This window comes from Myotis davidii, unplaced genomic scaffold, assembly GCF_000327345.1.
Source record: "Myotis davidii unplaced genomic scaffold, ASM32734v1 scaffold59, whole genome shotgun sequence".
Classification (NCBI taxonomy): Eukaryota; Metazoa; Chordata; class Mammalia; order Chiroptera; family Vespertilionidae; genus Myotis; species Myotis davidii.
The window spans coordinates 2,790,667-2,811,131 of NW_006293001.1; the positions used below are offsets into that span (position 1 = coordinate 2,790,667).

The 20,465-nt window shown below is 36.4% G+C and overlaps 1 protein-coding gene across 11 annotated transcripts in view; it reads left to right on the top strand.

Annotated features, from left to right (window-relative positions):
- The window catches only part of SLC4A10 (solute carrier family 4, sodium bicarbonate transporter, member 10), a 235,597-nt gene that overhangs the window by 197,259 nt on the left and 17,873 nt on the right, over nt 1-20,465 (top strand). For all 11 annotated transcript variants that reach the window (XM_006766483.2, XM_006766486.2, XM_006766489.2 and 8 more), the window contains 4 exons: nt 3,065-3,316; nt 4,160-4,228; nt 10,916-11,089; nt 12,028-12,150. In XM_006766483.2, the coding sequence (XP_006766546.1) occupies nt 3,065-3,316; nt 4,160-4,228; nt 10,916-11,089; nt 12,028-12,150 (618 nt within the window). The remainder of the gene's footprint in view (nt 1-3,064; nt 3,317-4,159; nt 4,229-10,915; nt 11,090-12,027; nt 12,151-20,465) is intronic.

A 20,465-nucleotide genomic window follows, 5' to 3' on the forward strand; every position in this document is an offset into this window, starting at 1 on the left:
TTTGGTTACAAAGACCACGTTTTTAAAGACATGTTAAATGAAAGAGAAAGAGAAGAATGACGTTTAATGAGTGAAAGTCCCAGAACTGCTTTATTTTTTCCATTCACATTAAGATGCTGCCATTGTTGTACAGCATGACCAGGGGGAGCTGTATTTTTGTTTTTATTATATACTTGCACTTTACAAAGCTAGCTTTTTAAATTTAAAAATAAATTACTTCCTCTGAGAGCATTATTTTTTTCTGCTTCCTGCAAGTGAGAATCTTACTATTTACATTATTTTAAAAACACTTTGTAAGAGGTATAGGAAATCACTATCATGAAGAAGTCCTCTCTCATATTATTAAGCCATAGTCAACATGGGTCCTGGGAAAATCCAGGGTGTACAGGCTCAAGGCCCCATGTCCACTGCTCTCTGATGTTTATCTACTTCCATGCTCTATTCTCTCTCAGCAGTACTACAGCTCTGCACAGCCCCAGGAGGCGTCATTCACACTGTACTCCCCCAGAGGCTGGGGCTTGAGCAAGTCCTTCACTATTCTTGCTCCTTCTCACTCCTGAGTCCCTAGGACAAAGCAGTTCTCTAACTGGCTAAGATATTGTCCTTTTAAGGGACCCAAATTTGAGTTTTAGTCCATGCATCTACATCTTCCAAAATGTTCTGCAGAAGGACCCAAGGAACAAACTATGGCCCTGGTGAAGCTTATTCCTTCCCATGCCTTTTTATTTAAGTGGCTATCAGGGTGTTTCTCTGCCCACTCTCGAGATCCTAGTAATGAAGATCTTTCCTGCATTACTTGCCAAGAAAAGTTTCTAGCAACTTCTTCACAAGGGAAACTGGGCTTAGGCATTGTGGCGAACTGGAGCATTGCCCCAGCTCAGCTGACCAAGGAAGAGTATCACTGACAGTGGACAAGGAGGAGGTCATTGTGTGGATGGCTCCCATTGCCTCTTTGTCACCCTGCACTTTTATAATTTGGCAGTGATAGGCAGAAAGGAAGTACAATGGACTTAAAAGGTATTTTTCTTAATAAAACAATTAACAAAGCAAAAGATCAAAACGGAAATACTACCATGACAAATATGCAACAAATAATTCATATGTTTCACTCCAGGCTATATGAGCTTTCATATTAACTGTAAATTGCTTACAGTTTGGTAAAACTGCCTGTAAAAAAAAGAAGCCAAAATTAGTCTTCTAGAAGAATTGGTAATGTCTGCTCTCACTCATGACAACAAATTTAACAGCTGTATTTAAAATTATACATATCAAACTGGATTCCAAAAGATGTTTCAATGATGCATATTTACTTTTAAAAAAATCAACTTATTGATTGCTTATTGTATGCCAATGACTGTGCTAAAAACCATAGGAAACACTGAGAAATTATATGATAAGTTACCTGCCCTTAAGAAACATACTTTTATTGAGGAGCCTTAAAATAAATGAGTTCAAAAGAGAAATTTATTGTTCAACTGCTAGAATGTAATAGTCTCTAACATTTGATGGGTGTGTACTATATACCCATTATGGTTCTAAATGATTTGCAAAATTAAGTGATATACTTCTCACAACAACCCAATTAGGTGGCTCCTGTATCATCATCACCATTTTTCAGATAGGGAAACAGAGGCTCAAGGTCATTGGCTGGGCCAGCATTTGATTCCAGGCCACTTGTATCCAGAAACTAAACTCTTAACCACTGTATTACACTACCTCTCATTAAGAGCTGGAATGTGAACTAGGCCAAGCCCTTTGCTACTTCTGAGACTTTGCCCTGTCACCTTCCCAAGGGAGAGGAGAGGTTAACACGGCTCTTCCCCATCTTCAATTTCTTTAGAGAGCAGTCATTAATTCCCCCACCTTTCACATGCCCCTTGCATTCTCTTTTCCTTTTTCGCATTTCCTGATTGGTCCAGAAAGCACTTAAGTTTGCAGTACCTGGAGATCAGTGATAGTGGAATAGGATCACAGAAGAGAGAGAAAACACAAAAATTATGATTTTAAGTTGCTGAAACTAAAACAAATGGAACTGATAGTGTGTGTGTGTGTGTGTGTGGTGTGTGTGTGTACACACACACACATATATATGTACATATATATTTGTATAAGGAATCTTAGGTTACATGATATTATTTTTCCTAGGGAAAGTCATCCATTGAAACAAAAGAAGGCAATTGGAAACAGTATTTTAGAATAATTTATCTTAAAGAAAACTTTATTGTTGAAAGTATTACATATATCCCACCTTTTCCCCCATTGACCACTTCTAGCCGCTCCCATCCCCTGCCCCAGGCCTCCACCACCCTATTCTGTGTCCATGGGTTATTCATATATGCATACAATTTCTTTGGTTCATCTCTTCCCACCTACCCCCTGCCTTCCTTCTGAGATTCAAGTCTGTTCCATGCTTCTATGTCTCTAGATCTGTTCTGTTCACCAGTTTATTTTGTTCATTAGATTCCACATATCAGTGAGATCATGTGATAATTTATCTTTAGGCGATCTCATATGAGAGGATACTTGGATATTGTCAGGAAGTGTCTTCTAGTCACAATTAGGTCATTCTTAGCTCTGTTGTTGTCACAGTCCCTATTTTGTTTTTGCAGCCTACTACGTGATAGAAAGTTGGTACTTAATATTTTTATGTGTGATTAAATAATGATGAATTGTGAATAATACTAATTGAAAATTAACTTGCCCATTTAAGGAAACTATGGAAGTGACTGTATTTGATAATGACTTTACTTACCCAATAGAAATAGAATAGAAACTAATGTGACATTTACCTAGAAATACATTGAACCTATCAAAGTATGTAGAAGACACTATAATCATAATTGCAGTAGGAATATCTGCAACATTTCTGTAAGTGAATTACATATTATGACACTGTTACTTTTTTGTCTTGATTTTGCATTTTAGAATCAGTTGTATAAGATTCAAGACAGCATCTTCTTTCTATTCTTACTGTTCCATGGTAGTCGTGCTATTTGTCACTATACTAAGTTCAGGTCCTATGAATATCCTCAATCTCTCTCTCTCTCTCTCTTTTTTTAAACAGAAAGGCTGTGGATACCATCTGGACCTATTAATGGTGGCTGTCATGCTTGGGGTGTGCTCCATCATGGGCCTGCCATGGTTTGTGGCTGCCACTGTCCTCTCCATCACTCATGTCAACAGCCTAAAACTAGAATCAGAATGTTCAGCTCCAGGAGAACAACCCAAATTTCTTGGCATTCGGGAGCAGAGAGTTACTGGGCTTATGATTTTTGTTCTTATGGGTTCATCCGTCTTTATGACCAGTATTCTGAAGGTAATAAAATCTGCCCTGATGAATTTAAGAGAAGGCAGAACATACTTATTATTGTTTAAGAGATTTCATTTGAATCTAAACCATCAATTTGCAAATATTTTATGGCACATGATGACAGTGATGAATTTCTTTACCATGTTTATGTAACTTTTTAACTTAATGAGGAAAATTGTGTGCTGTGTTTTAAAATACTTAAATAAAAATTTAGTCTGGCAAAGTAAAATTTGATGTGTAAATTATTACCATAATTTTGAAAATGTGACAAAGTTGTGGGAAAGAGCCCCTCATTATTTCTGATTGACTTGTGACCTGAATTCACTACAGGCCTACACAAAATAAAGCTTTTATTTTTTTGTCAATGGAAAGCTATATTTGCAATTAACATTACCTAGTATAAGATGAAGGCATAGAAGTAAGCAATGTTACGGTCATGGCCACATGTGCAGTTGTATATGTTCCATAAAAATAATAATATGAGAGCATTAAAGAGTAATTATTATGTCATAATTCTGGTAGATATTCCTAAGATGTGTTATTTGTATTTTATTGTAACTCATCTAAGTTGTCTATAATTTATAAATTCTAGTTGAAATATTTATTTACATAAATTTACTTGTATTTAATAATTTCACAAGTATATTTGCAAGAATTGATGTGTATGTCACATAAATACTATAGAAATAGAATGATGCTGAGTATTTAAAGAAAACGTTGAACAATTCACAATTTTGGAAACATCTGATATAATGTAGAAGCAACATCTAAGTATTAGCTCTATTCTTTGCCTTTAATCCAAATAAGTTGAAAATAAATTGTGTCTTTTCTCCAAATGTTCTTCCACAGTTTATCCCCATGCCAGTGCTATATGGAGTGTTTCTTTATATGGGTGCTTCATCTCTAAAGGGAATTCAGGTAAATTATTTACAGTAATACAGGCACATCTATGATGACTTACTGTAAGGTCTGTTGATGCTAAGTCATGTGATAGTTAAGAAAATGACATCATCTTGGGAACAGGTTTTAGACTACAATTAATTTTTTTAAAAAAACTAGTCAGATTTCCCAAAGTTAAAGAAGATCCTCATTAGCATCTTAAGTTCATAATCCTAGGGTATTTTTGTTTACCATAAGTATATTAAAATTGAAATGTTTAGAATTCACAGCCCTTTTAGATAACAAGTTATAGTACATTTAAAAATATATACAAATACTTTTTAATCTTTGATACTGTCTTCATGATTATGGCTATATATACATGAGACTAGAAGAAAATTCCATGCACAAAAATATTAATTGTTACACACACTTTCAAGTTATTAGAAACAATCCCATTATCCAACATTAGTAAATAATTATATAATCTATGGTATATTCATTGAAAAGTGGTAATTATGATGATAATAAAAGTAACATGGTAGAAATGCTTATGATACAATGCAAGGTGAAAAAATAGGAAAATAAATTGTATCAACCATCCTATCTAATAAAGAGTGGATATGCTAATTGACCCTCATGCTGTCACAAAGATGGTGGCACCCACAGCCAATAAGGAGGGAATATGCTAATTGACTGCCGTGCCCTCAAAGATGGCAGTGCCCACAGCCAAAATGGAGGGAATATCCTAATTGACTGCCACACCTTCAAGGATGGCGGTGTCCACAGCCACAAGATGGCCGGCAGGGGAGGGAAGTTGTGGGTGATCAGGCCAGCAGGGGAGGTCAGGTAGGGGTGACCAAGCCAGCAGGGGATGGCAGTTGGGGGGGACCAGGCCTGCAGGGGAGAGCAGTTAGGGGTGACTGGGCCAGCAGGGGAGGGCAGTTGGGGGACCAGGCCATCAAGGGAGGGCAGTTGGGGGCAACCACGCTGGCAGAGGAGGGAAGTTAGGGGTGACTGGGCTGGCAGGGGAGGGCAGTTGGGGGACCAGGCCATCAAGGGAGGGCAGTTGGGGGCAACCACGCTGGCAGAGGAGGGAAGTTAGGGGTGACTGGGCTGGCAGGGGAGGGCAGTTAAGGGGGACCAGGCTGGGAGGGGAGGAAAGTTAGGGGTTACCAGGTCAGCAGGGGAGGGCAGTTGGGGGCAATGATTTATAAAGCTATGATATTGGTCATATTAAAAAGGAAGACAGAGAAATAAAAATAATTTATTGCCTTACCCAGTTTAACTTAGTGGATAGAGCATCCACCCATAGACTGAAGGGTCCCAGGTTTGATTCCAGTCAAGAGCATGCACCTCGATTATAGGCTAGATCCCTGGCCCTGGTTGGGATGTGTGCAGGAGGCAACCAATCTATGTGCCTGTCTCACATGGATGTTTCTCTCTCTGTCTCTCCCCCTTCCTTCCATTCTCTCTCTCTAAAAATAAATAAATTGAAAAATATCCTTAGGTGAGGAGTAACAAAAAAACAATTTGTTAAAATAGTGAGGTCCTGTGTGTTTTTTGTCTTTTATTATTATTATTATTATTGAAATATTAAACTAAAAATAAAGTTATAAAGTAAGGCAGTTTCAAAGTATAAGGAAAGGCTTATTAATTGTTTAAGGAAGTATTAGATAAATAAATATAGCTGGGTTAGTTTTCTATTGCTGCGTAACAATAGAATACATAACAATAACAAACATTTATTATCTCACAGTCTCTGTGAGTCATGAATTTAGGAACAGATTAGCCAAGTGGTTCTGGCTCAAGATGTCGCAGGTGGTTGTTGTCGTGATATGGACAAAGGCTGCAGCCATCTGAAGGTTGAATAGGGCTTGAGGATTATGTCTAAGATGGCTTATCACACAGCTGTGGGCAAGAGGCATCAGTTCCTGCCTGGCTGTTGAGAGGAAGCCTCTGTTTTGCCACATGGGCCTCTCCATAGGTCACTCAAGTGTCCTCATGACATGGGAGTTAACTTCCATTGGAGTGAGCAATGAAAGAATGAGTAAAAGTGCCTTTTGACCTAGTCTCCAAAGTTGCCCTTGGTCACTTCCACTTTTTACTATTTGTTAAAAGCAAATCACTATGGCCAGCTTGTACATAAGGGAAAGGAAATTAGACTTCATCTCTTTATTTTGTTTTTTTGTTTGTTTGTTTGTTTATTTTTTAATCTTCACCTGAGGATATTTTTCCATTGATTTTTAGAGAGAGTGGAAGAGAGGGAAAAACAGAGAAACATCAATGTGAGAGAAACACATCGATTGGTTGCCTCCTGCATGAGCCTCCATCAGGGCCCAGGCCAGGGAGGAGCCTGCAACTGAGGTGCTTGCTCTTGACCAGAATTGAACCCAGGACCCTTTGGTCCACAAGCTGATACTCTATCCATTGAGCCAAACTGGTTAGGGCTAGACTTTATCTCTTAAAGAGAAAAAAGTACTAAAGAATTTATGGATTCATGTTAAAAGCACACAGTTGTTTTCTAAATCTTTATAGAGGCTGTTGGCAAATTGTTCCTCCTTACATTATTGTAGTGGGTTGAATAGTGTCCCCCCCAGAATTTTTTTCCACCTGGAATCTCAGAATGTGACCTTGTTTGGAAGTAGACTCTTTGCAGATATAATTAGTTATAGATCTCAAGATGAGTTCATCTTGAATTTAGGGTGAACTCTAAATCCAATCACTAGGTTCTTTATAACAAGAAGAGAGATACAGAGAGACACAAGGAATAAGGCCACATGAAGATAGAGGCAGAGATTAGAGTTTTGCTGCCATAGCCAAGGAACATCAGAAACCACCAGAAGCTGAAAGAGACGGATGAGGAGGGTTTCTTCCTCACGGCCTTCGTAGGGAGCTTTTGTAGCCAGCACTTTGATTTTGGCCTCCACAACAATATATATATATATATATATATTTTTTTTTTTTTTAAACAAGGCTAATATGCAAAGTGTCCCCTCGGGTAATTTGACCAGGAGACCAGGAGTTTGATCACTTGCCATGACATGTGCTGATCACCAGGGGGTGGCACGGAATGAAGGAAGGCCCTGGCCAGCAACCAGAAGGCCCCAATCGGCTCTGATCACCAGCCAGGCCTAGCGACCCTACCCATGCACAGATTTCATGCACCGGGCCTCTAGTGGGATAATAAATTTGTATTGCTTTAAATCACTGAGTTGTGGTAATTTGTTACAGTAGCACTAGGAAACTAATATAGATTTCTATATAAATTTGCCTTTGAATACTCTTGTTTGCTAACTTAACATTATTAATTGTTTAAAGAAGTATTGGTTGTCCTAAATTACTGATTGATCTAAAACACATTTTCTTGAAAAAGAGACTAATTTTGAGGGTTATTTATTGTAAAGTATAGTTTATTTTTGTTGACTAAAAGGAAAATATAACTTGTTGCTTTTTCTTTGACACAGCTTGAATCATGACTGTTCAAAGACATAAAAGTTACCTGACAGAATGTTATGTATTTTTCAAATTAATACTTAAGTATGGAGCACAGGGTATGGGATGGTGAGCTTCGGTTCAATAATAGACCATAAGAGAAATTGAAAAAGAGAAGTTTATTACTCACAGGTCCTGGAGAAAATACCTGGCCTTGGGCCAGAGTAGAAGGTCAAGGCAAAATAAAGACAGACAGATGGAGACAAAATCTGGGCACAGGCTTTTGTTAGGGTCTGTGGGTAGAGTACTTGGGGGTTCCTGGCTAATTCAAATTAAGACAGTGGGGTTTAAGTCCCTGGGAATCTAAGGGGCACATAAGGGAAAGGCATTGGGAGGCAGGGGAGATTGTTGATCACAAGGGCTGTTGGGGAAGTCATATCAGGAACTTTTGTTTACTTGTGACTCTGTGGGCGTCTACCTAGGGAATGTGATTGCATGAGGGACTAGTGCAGTTAAAGGTCATTGCAGGACACTAGGCTAAATAAAATGGATTCCAGGCAACAATACCATGGAGTATCTTAGCCAAACTCTAGACACTGAAGAACAGGCAGCATGGGAACTCTTTTCCTGAATGAATAGCTAGCCAGCTCTGACTTTGGGAGCAGGAAAACCACGTAGGCCTTAGTTCTAACATCAATGCTGGATGTTAGAACTGAGGCAGAACTTCAATATGAAATCTTGCAAGATCATCAAACACCCAAAGTGGAGAGGATGAGCCTGTTCATCCCGACAGTGGGTTACCTTAACTTGGGAGAGGGAGATGGTGCAGAAGTGTATGCATTTAAATTTTGCTCAAATTAGTTTTAATTTTCTCATTTATAATATCATGGATGAAAGTGTATTGTGAGAGAATTGATTTGGTGAGGCAGAGAGGGAAGAGTACTAAAGAGTTTTTATTTATTTGTTTTATTGTTTTTTTCGTGTGTGTTTTTGCCTTTGGCAAAAATTCCACAAATACTAATTTAATCTGTGATTGCAAAGTATTTATTATTAGGCCTCAGGCTCACAAAAATATAGCAGTAAAAGTTTAAGAAACAAAGTAAAATAATTTTGATAGGTTTCAACAGATTTTCCCCCACTAACTCCACTCACATGATTTTATATTCATGATTTAAAACTAAACAATTCTTGCAATTATTTGCAGTGTTCATCTTTCATCTGAAAATTGAAGAAAATATTATCAAAGGCGCAAGATAAAAATATGAGTATGAAATAGCACAAATGAAACAGCAAGTAAGATCTCACATTGAGAAAGAGTGCTAGTGGAAATTTAAGTGAGCCTGAAGCTCAGGGAGTCGAAATCCATTTTTGGAATTTTGTGGCTAACTCGGTTCCTAAATGGGAATTAATATTATGTCAAGATAAATGCTAAATGCAAAACTCAGATTACATTTATGCTTATCACGATGTAAGTGGTAATAAACATGTGCTGAATACCAACAATACAAGGAGCATGTTAATGGATTCCTCTATATGTAGTAGGACCCTGTGTTGTACATGATTGTTTAGCATTATTAAGAAGATTATTATCTAGACTTCTCACTGTGCAATGTGGCAGAAAAAAACAGATCACAGTGTTCTCGGAATGTTGTTTCTGTACTCAGATATATCACCACATCTATATTCATTCCAACACTTCAGGAGTCCAAAGTAAAGCAAATGTGCCATTTAAACAATAACAATTGAAGCACCCACACACTGAAGTACACTTATGCAATAGCATAACTTCACAAAGGAGAAATGGTGGCTGAGAAAAATGAGTGCTATAGAAACTGAAACATTCAGTTATAAGCCAGATGATTTTAATTTACTTCTTCCCTATTCCCACTCTCATCATGTACCAAGTTTTATTTGCTTGCTTAATCACATGTAATTTTAAGAGATATTGAGGATGTAGAAATAAAGACCTAATGATATATTTGTGGACAGTACGGAGAGAGATGGGCCAGGAAAGAAATTCAGTGCTTAGTACTCTGCATAGAAGGTTTTCAATAAATGCTTTGGGAGGGTATTAATGGATATGAATAAATACATGAACTGTGGATGAACTAACCTACATGGGATTCTGGTTTAGATGACCAAGAAGAGATCATGCCATAGCATAAGAAGGGGAACACAGCGGAAAGATGGGTTTCTGTTGAGTTTGGGATTCCTATTACACATGCAAACAGATTTTGGTAAAATAGGATGTTTTGATCCTAACACTTGACTCAATGGACATTTGTTCCTTATTAGAGTAATTTTGGAATATGTGATGAAAATTACTTACAGTTTTCTTATAAATTAGCTAAGAAATAAAACCTAATAGTACTCTTTTGAAAATGTATAACAGATATTACTGTAGAAATGGCATGAAATAGGACTGTGATTAAAACCATACTCTAAATAATTGTTTCCTGTTGGAAACATTCAAAACTATAAAGTTTGGCCTGAGAAATATTAAACAAAATGATACACATAAAATAAATATGCAGTATTGTCATTAAATAAATTGTGATTAAAGATTTAAGGTTCTTCTGAAAATTTAATATATAGAATTTTAATTGAGAAAATTAGCTTTTGTAGATAAAAATGGCCTCCAAGTCAAAACTGTAACAACATTATATAATTAAAAAATAGTTGTGCTGTCTTTAATGTAAAATTTAAACAGAAATAACATTTATCTAGATAAAAATAATTTTTATAAAATCTATAAATGGTTTGACAGTGGAGTGTAGGAAATTGATTAAGAAATTAAATCGAGTTAACAAAATTTGCTCTGGAAAGAATTTATTAACTGTAATTAATTTAGGTTAAATATTTATGGGTAAGGTATTTGTGTTTGTAAAAACAGTACTTAAACCTTGTGGAGATCAAAGCAACAAAGTCAGAACAGCAGAGTCAAAATGAGAGGTCAAAACATCTGACTCAGCCGCTGGAGATGGGCGAGAGTTCCAGAGGTTGATGATGATGTTTTGTCTCTCAAGGCTATGCTCTCCCTTGTAACAACATTTAGTGTGGTCTTTAATATTATTAAACTCTTCTAAATTACAACCTGGGTCCACACTTTCAAGAAAATGTGGGATATTATAAAATTGGTATCATAGTATTTCAGAATGTATGCATAACAATGCTACTATCCAGAAGCCCGAATGTCAGCTTAAAAGTGATCCAGATGTACCACATTAAATGTTTACTTGTTCTACTTTTATTGTTGTTTGTAAAAATCAATTTAGTCTGTTTATCTTTTAGTTCTTTGATAGAATAAAGCTCTTCTGGATGCCTGCAAAACATCAACCAGATTTTATATATCTAAGGCATGTTCCACTTCGAAAAGTCCATCTCTTCACAGTTATTCAGATGAGTTGCCTTGTCCTTTTGTGGATAATAAAAGTTTCAAGAGCTGCTATTGTCTTCCCAATGATGGTATGGAACTTCTAACTTTTTTTCTTTTTTTTGTGATTTTCTGCTCTTATTGGAATTGAAGCAATAGAGTCATTCTGAACAGTTACTGGTAATCCTCGTATAAACTTTAACCACAAAATCTTAGGCCTTAACCGGTTTGACTCAATGGATAGAGCATTGGCCTGCGAACTCAAAGGTCCCTGGTTCGATTCCGGTCAAGGTCATGTACCTTGGTTGCAGGCACATACCCAGTAGGGAGTGTGCAGGAGGTAGCTGATCGATGTTTCTAACTTTCTATCCCTCTCCCTTCCTCTCTGTAAGAAATCAATAAAATATATTTTAAAAAAATCTTAGTGACTAAGATTGGGTTTGAGATTATATATGAATATCAGTGACTCATATTAGTTTTGTCTCTATCATTCTGAATACTAGTCGTTGTTTGAATTAATTGAAGTTGGTGGGAAAATGTAAACTTCCAAAATTTAACTTTAAAATTATACTAGCAAATCTGAAAAGTTGGGGGATTTTAAAAATGAAATTTCATTAAATATTTCAGGCAAAGTTTTAAATGCTTCAAAAATATAGTGAATTTGAATAGCTAAAAATAATTAAAATATTTTCAGTACAGATAAGGATAGTTTCATGTTCATTTAAAATAAAGCAAACTATTAACTATATGTATTTAAGAAAACAGTGGAATATGTTTTATAGTTTTTAAAATAGCTTCTTTGAATGACTTCTATAATGGGTAAGTAACACCATAGCCATTATTCAGAGGCTAGGGTAAGAAAGGGAAATAAAAGAAACAAAAGCACAGACAATACCTGTTATATACATATATTTTCAAATTTCGTTTTTAATCTCAGTCCTAGTTGAAATTGACTTGTTTCTAAAATAAACATCTACATATCCCATTTCTATTTCTTCCATATTTTACACTATTTTATTATTTATTTCAGGTCTTAGCTCTGGTATTTGTAAGAAAGTTGATGGACTTTTTGTTTACCAAACGGGAACTCAGCTGGTTAGATGATCTAATGCCTGAGAGCAAGAAAAAGAAACTAGAAGATGCCGAAAAAGAAGTAAGTCATAGCAAAATAAATATCTTATAAAGGAAAAGGAGCACTTGTACACAATAGCTCTTTGCAAAATTAAATTATTGTGTTTCTCTTTAGACAATGAGTGATTAACCAGCACAGGTGGACACATTTTGAAGATTAATGTTTAAAACCACAAAGTTGGAATTTGAACACAGAGAGAGCAAGTGGGCATATCTTACATGAGGAAATCAATCCCTAGTGAAATATAATACTTTGTACTTCATTATCATGAAAATTGTACAGTTTATTTTTCTGATTCTTCCCCTGTGGATGGTAAACTTACAGATATTTAATTATTTCCAAATTATAGTCATTCAATGATTGCTTTTTGGTTGTTGAATAAGTGAGAAACAAAAAGGAGAATTATCGCTGTGGGTATTTTTCTAGGGACAAAGTTTTAATCAAAAGATAATTTTAATCCAAAGATAAAATGATTTATTCTTGAAATAGATGAAAAACTTAAGAGGAAAATATGTTGGTCTCATTTTCTTTCAAAAATGATTTAAGATTATTGTTTGAGAAACTTTTTGGATTTAATTGCTTTTATAGACTACTGATTTATCCTATCCTGTTTCATATATTAAAGCAATTTAAGTATTATGGAGTATTTAAAATTCAGGTGTAAGTCTGGGAGTATAAGTTAAAAAAGTGACCCTTACATAATTTAGCAGAATGATTGAACCCATAAATTATAAAAGATAGGAGCAAAATTCCCATGTGAATAGAAATGAAAATGAAAGAAAATATTTGAGCCCTAACTGGTTTGGCTCAGTGGATAGAGCATCATCCTGTGGACTGAAAGGTCCCAGGTTCGATTCCGGTCAAGGGCATGTACCTTGGTTGCAGGCACATCCCCAGTGGGAGGTGTGCAGGAGGCAGCTGATCGATGTTTCTCTCCCACCAATGTTTCTAAATCTCTAGCCCTCTCCCTTCCTCTCTGTAAAAAATCAATAAAATATATTTTTTTAAAAAAGAAAGAAAATATTTGATGACAATTGTGCATTCTTTCCACTTTTCCTTCTTCTACAAGGTGGTTAGTAAATGTATTCATTTTCTTATCTACAGTATATTTTTTCAAAACATGGATATATTCCTCTTGCCTTTAGGAAATCTGTTTGAAAACCTTTCAGTGGTCTTAGATTTTATTCAGTCATTAGGTGAAGCTTGATAGGTCACAAAGTCTAATGAGATTTCTGCATAGATGTTTCTACAAATATTGCTACAAAATAAGTGACTGTCTGGTATTTCTTCACTATTCCATGGCATCCCATCATTGACAGTGGATTCCCACATTTAGGAATTGATCACGACTATGTATTGTAACACTGTATGAATATTTCAGTTTTCTCAAATATTGTAGAAGGCATACTGAGACTCATACTTCTAGTAATAATAATAATACAAAATTTAAGCTATTATTTAAAATTCATATTATAAAAGTATCATTACTTTACTTTTCTGTTTGATATATTCTTATTTAGGTATGAGATATTTTTAAAAATAATATTTTAACTAAGCTATTTTGATAGTCTCTATTTAATTTTTGGGCTTTAGGTAAAGGCTTGCTCTCATCATCAGATACTATTTCAAAATGTATGACATAAATTTGGTATAAATTAAATGTAAATAAGATGGGCATCAGAATAAAGAAATTCTGAAGACTTAAATTATCCACACTTGGTGTAATTAAAATTATTCAGATTGAAAGCAATTCTAAGAAGCTTTAAATTCCAAAGAAGGTAATTTTGAATTCAAAACCTACAAGCTTTCACTCAGTCTTTCTGATAATGAAAATATTATTAAGTATATTGAAGCAGTAGCTAGTGTAATTTTACCTTTTTTTTTTTACTTTGACTTTATGTCAATTCTCTTTATTACTTCTGTAGGGAGAAGGTGGCAACAGTCCCAGCCTTCTAGTCATCCCGTCCACAGCATTCTCCTTAGGCCATACCCATACTATGGGACATTTTTTGCCCTTCTAGAACTTTGTAAAATGAAAACTGATATTTCTATATAACATATTATCTTTAATTTTTATCATTAATTTTTTAAAAAAATTTCTCCTTTATATGTCTGTCAAGTAGGAGAGAACAAATATGATCATAATCATAAATGTATTAGAATCTGCCATTTCCATTGCACAGAGCCACTCCCATAGCCTCATATATATGGGACTTTTATGCATGTGTACCAGGTGTCCATTTGGAATTTATTAATCTCAGATAGGCAGAGACACTATTTAATGAACTTCTAACTTTTTTCCCATTGTAGACCCACTGTACTCTAATGGGTGTTTACTATTTTCTGATTATGATGATAATGATTTTAGAAGTAATTAAATATTGCTAGATTTCACAGACCTCATGTTTTCAAAAGGATACAAAATACATTAGAGATTTATTGAGGCAATTTTACAGGGGTATCCTTCAGATATGCATATGTGAAAAAAGTTGCAATACATTAAATCAGGCAGGTTTACTGACACTTAAAATTTCAGGTAGATTAATATGATAATACTTTCATGGGATCCTCAGTACACTGGAAGAAACAAGAGCACCAATAATACAGTGAAAAAATAATCCATTATCAAACATTAAAATATAGGTGTGACCAGTGCAAAAAAAAAAAAAAGATAATTCTCCACCTGACAACTAGAGGAAGAAAAGGAAATTTAAAGATGTTCACTTTCTAACTTGGAAATCAGAAGATGTAAGAAGCAATACACCAGAAAGGAAATTCTGGTTGATTTTCTACTTGGTCACCTGGCTCCTGGGATTTCACTCCTGAGGCTGGGGACTCTCCTGAAGGATGTGACTCCTTCCTGTGGCCGGTCCTCCCAGGCCCCCTCACCCAGCAGGTGGCGCACTGAGGTGGTAAATGGACAAGATCTCTAGAAAGGTTGCATGTCTGCAATTACTCAAACTAATTGAGTCACTTTGATTTGATCTGGGAAGGTGATAAAGAGCAGAAATGTCTCAACTCCCTGAGACTCGAATTTAGAGTATTCTCACCTATTGTCCTTTTGATGGTAGTTACAAGCTTATACCTTTATACACCAGGGTTTTCCTATGAGTAGCCCACTTCTGGTCTTATGGCATTGAGAAAACATTAGTCTGACCTTAAAATTCAATAATGAGTTAAGCAGAATAAATAGCTACACAGGCCAGTCCAAGGTCGCAGAGCTTCTGTTCCAAATTTTCATGTACTTCATGCATATGCATGCGCATATGCTTCAGTTTTTAGAAAGAAAGGATTATAATCAGGATAGAAATGAATATTGGAACCCTGACATTTTGCACATTGCTCTGTGTAAAGGGAAGACAGCAGAATCAAATTCTGGATGTCCAAATGTGCTCAGAGTACCAACAAGCCTTCCTTGCTGCTTAAATATTCTCTAGGACATGGTACCCATTTGACAAAAGGGCTGCTGTTAAAAGCAGAAAGCCCTAGCAGCATGTTTGCTCCTGGGTGGGGGGAGAAGGCAGTTAGTGTTCAATAAATCCTGGAAATTCAACTCTGGGCAGTGATCATGGTAGTGACACCTCTTGGTTTATAGTAGATTCGCTCTAACCTATGCGCTATAGAAAAAGGCAAAAAGGGGGCTAGTGAGACTTGTGATCTATATGAAGCATGACCATGAACAAGGCCAAGAAGATATAAAAGCAATCTAAAAACAAGAGCAATTAAACCTATCACAGAACATGTCTATGCTGCTAAGAAAGATCAGAATTGGTTGTGGATTTGGGAAGCATGTCTTAATTATTACACAGACAAATGTTATTTCTAATTGAATCTTAGCAGATTTTCCCTCAAGCAGAGGGTTTTCAAAGTGTAGTCCCAGGATCTCTGCTGTATCAGCCGACACCTGCAACTTGTTAGAAAGACAAATTATTGGACACTACTCAGATCTTCTATTCAAAACTCTGGGGATAGGGCCAGTACTCTGTGTTAACAAGACCTCCAGGCATTTCTGATTCATACTAAAATCTGAGATATGACTTCCTAAAATCAGAGACTGTATCTCCAGAATATACTCTTCTAAATCCAAGGTTACTCTATCAGAACTTTTGTATTTTATAATAATTTAGATAAGTCATTTAGACACAATCAAACATTCTGATGAAAAACATATGTTGCCTCCATCTATTCATATGAATTCTGTGTGGACTACTTCTCTTCCCCTTTACTTCTTTTTGGCTTTCATCAGTAAAGTGAGTAGTGTATGTGTTGACTCTTCTACCTCTTGGGAGTATTAAAAAATACCTCTTAGAGATATAATAGTTTATGGCATTAAAAGTATTGTATACATGTGTGTATATAATATATTATATGTGATATATGCAGAATTTTTGCAGCATTATCTTTCTATCACTAATTTAGGAAGGAAATGGAAGACTGTTATGTTCTTTGGCTTTCCTTGTTTTTCTCTTGTACAAAATGAAGGGATTAAACCTGAAGTCCCCTCTATTTCTTAAAAATCTATCAATTCTAAAATTTCTGAATATTTGTCTGTCTACTAGTAACACTCTAAGAATTTTTGTGAACATTGGCTCTTTGCTATTGTTTGCACTTTGGGCTAATTGAGGGCTCCTACATAAATACAGACTTTACCTGAGATATGGATATAGTAACAGATGCTACCTATTTCACTAAGGTAGAGCATGTGTTAGGTAACATGGTATTTTTTATGCTATCACAAAATATAATTCAGATTCATAATATAACTTTTATATAGCATCCTATTCATCAAAACGCCCCATAATTTAACTCCAATTTTATTTTCCACTAATACTCAGCACAGACCTTTGGCTCCAGCCAGGCTACTTGTTTACTAGTTGTTTATTGTCATGCAAATACATCTTATTTATAGACAGTTTTTATGCTTGGCCTACTTAGATTTTTTTCCTTTTACTACCAGACTGATCAAATAAGATAGGCTCAGATACCACTTTCTCTGTTCCGGTAGTTTTGTTTTTTTTTTAAATATATTTTATCGATTCTTTTACAGAGAGGAAGGGAGAGGGATAGTTAGAAACATCGATCAGCTGCCTCCTGCACCCTCGCCCCCCACTGGGGATGTGCGTGCGACCAAGGTACATGCCCTTGACTGGAATTGAACCTGGGACCTTTCAGTCTACAGGCCGACGCTCTATCCACTGAGCCAAACCAGTTGGGCATGTTCCTGTAGTTCTTAAGGTGATGCTTCTCATCTTCTGAGAGTAGGGTTTATAGCTTCCTTTTCATTGCTGTATCCCTAGTACCTAGGAGACTACCTGTCATGTAGATGATGCTTAATATATATTTGTTAAATGGATTTATGAATAGCTGCAAGATTATGCCTATCTCATAATACATGCTCAGTAAATGTTTGGGTGCTTTTGAATAGATTTTTTTAAACCTCAATTTTCCTGCCTTTCACTGGATATAGCATTAACTGTCCTTCACTTATCTGGTATCTGAAGAAGGCTTTGGACTATCTTAATTAAGATATGGTATTCAAATCATAGTATGAATATTCCTCTAGTCAAATTGGCAAAACCCTTCAAATGTTCTTGGGTAGACTTTGATCATCATCCTTTTAAGATCTTCACCATGATGTAGGTAGGATTCAGCATATTTTTGATGGACCCTGTGTGAATGAAGTGCTGAAGAGAACTCATTTTAAGGTACTCCTGACTTAAAAAGTGGTGGCTACTCGGCTCTATGCTCTCACTTTCTTTTACTGTATGATTGAGATAAAGTAGGCCGCGCTTGTCGTGACGGCTAGTGCCTGATTTGACTGCTCCTCCCCAGAAAGTCTCAATTTTTGGCTTCCTCAGTGCTGCCTCGGATGCAGCCGGCCCTCCATCCAGAGCACTGGGCCCACCCAGCCTCCTCCTGGCACGAAAGGCAGCGGCTGCTCTGCCACGTTCTCTTCAGATAAGCATGGCTTGGGATGCTATCTTTAGTGGTGACGAGTTTTTGTTTGGATAGAATTATGACTAGTAGAAAGCCCACACATGCTAACAAGCCACAGAGTGCAAAATAATTATTGAAAGCAATTTGAGGGAAAAGTGGAAAATCATCTGAGGAAAAAACAAAATTGTTCCCAAAGCTTTGGTCCATTTTTTTTTTCTTTTTGTTAGATTGAATCTTGAGTCTTAGTTTTCTGCTGCCAGGTCACCTAAACATTGATGGCACTGTTCTTCTCTTAGCTTTTTTGAACTTTACTCATTTATTAATCCTTTCTAACTGGCTTTTTAAAAAATATATATTTTATTGATTTTTTACAGAGAGGAAGGCACAGGGATAGAGAGTTAGAAACATCGATGAGAGAGAAACATCGATCAGCTGCCTCCTGCACACCCCCTACCGGGGATGTGCCCGCAACCAAGGTACATGCCCTTGACCGGAATTGAACCTGGGACCCTTGAGTCTGCAGGCTGATGCTCTATCCACTGAGCCAAACCGGTTAGGGCTTTTTGAGATTTTATTCTGAGTTGGTCAAGAAAGATACTATATACCAAGCTTACCTTTCAGTGGATAATAATTGCATTTTGGAAATAATTGCATTTTGCTTATATCTTGGTTTTACTTAAATAGCATTTGGGATCACTGAATGTTTCCTCTTTATGTTCATCCCTATTCATTTAGGTAACCTTTTCTATAGAAAAAAAAATAACCACATCTATCTGAAAGGATACATATGCTCTGTCCTTGGCCTCAAGGATGTGCACATAAATTAACATGACATGTATATTATGTTCCATGTATAGTGACTAACCTATTTGCAAGACATACCTCAACCTAGACTACAGATTTGCTCTGCTCAGATGCTTAACTGTGTAATTTAAAACAAATGGTACCATCTATTTACCATAAATTAATTCTAATAGCACTGTCAAATGCCAAGGGGACTAGGCATAATACACAAGTAATGAAGAACATATGATGGTTCTTAAAGAAAATCTTTCCTTAAAGAACAACAAAAAAAGAGAATAGAGTTGATTTCTGCAATGCAAAGGGGTAACAGAGTAGAAATGTAGCATAGGGTTTGGGGGGCGGGGCACTGATAAGCAGAGAGACAGCAGAACTCATGCACTCCCCTGGCCTCTCCATTGTTCCACAGCCTAAGCCTGGGCATAGATTTTCTGTATGCAACATGGCCAAGGTCCCAGCAGAGGAGCCTGCCTTGGTCTGTAGGTGGGATGTGGAAGCAAGTACTATAAGAGTTAAAATCAGACATGCCTGGCCCTGACCGGTTTGGCTCAGTGGATAGAGTGGCAGCCTGGGGACTGAAGGGTCCAGGGTTCAATTCCATTCAAGGGCATGTACCTTGGTTGCGGGCACATCCCCAGTAGGGGGGTGTGCGGGAGGCAGCTGATCGATGTTTCTCTCTCATAGATGTTTCTAACTCTCTATCCCTCTTCCTTCTTCCCTGTAAAAAAACAATAAAATATATTTTTAAAAAGTTGTTTTAAAAAATGAGACATGCCTATATTATATTATACTTATTATATTAATTTTTATGGGTTAGTTGAAGAGACTTAGCAAACACTGTTTCTTTAAGTCTTTAAGTAACAAGAAATATGGCTAGCGGTCTTCAGACTAGGCAACATGCAAGTTGAGGGCCAAGGTCAGCAATACAGAGGCTACAAGAACAGCTTTGCATGCCAAGAATAATGACATCAACCAAAGGTCATATCTCTCTGCAAGTCAATTTAAATCAGCCAAGCTACTGCTAAGCTACTGAAAGAGGGAAGGCAATGAGCCTCCAGGTTCTTCCTATTTTCTCTTTTCAGTTCCCATTTGGTCAGGGAGCTGCCTAGCTCTTCATCTTTATACACCTTAAAATTCCATTTTTGGACTTTAAGACAATAATTCTAAGATTTTTTTTTTTACATTTTTTTTAAATTATTAGTTAAGGTATTACAAATGTGCCCTCATCCCCCCCCCAAAACCCCCTTCCCCGCCTCCCCCACTCATGCTCTCATTTATGCACGCATATAAGCCAAACCAATGGACATGGGGGATGAGAGCATAAAGTTTTTTTAAATATGATTTCGTTTTGTGTACATTTACTAATATTATAACAAAAAAAGGAAATCTAATGGCAAATGTATGCAATAACATTAACTGAATAGCTCAGAGATTTAGAAACTGTTAGTAACCACAATTGTTTTATTTGTAAAAAAGCAATTACCCGGGCGTAATTTCTTGCTGAGAGAACAATATTCTGATTTCTGAACTTCTTGAAGAATTCTGCGTCATATCTCTGTTCGGATGCATGGGACACTCCTAGGATTTGCTGAAGGGAA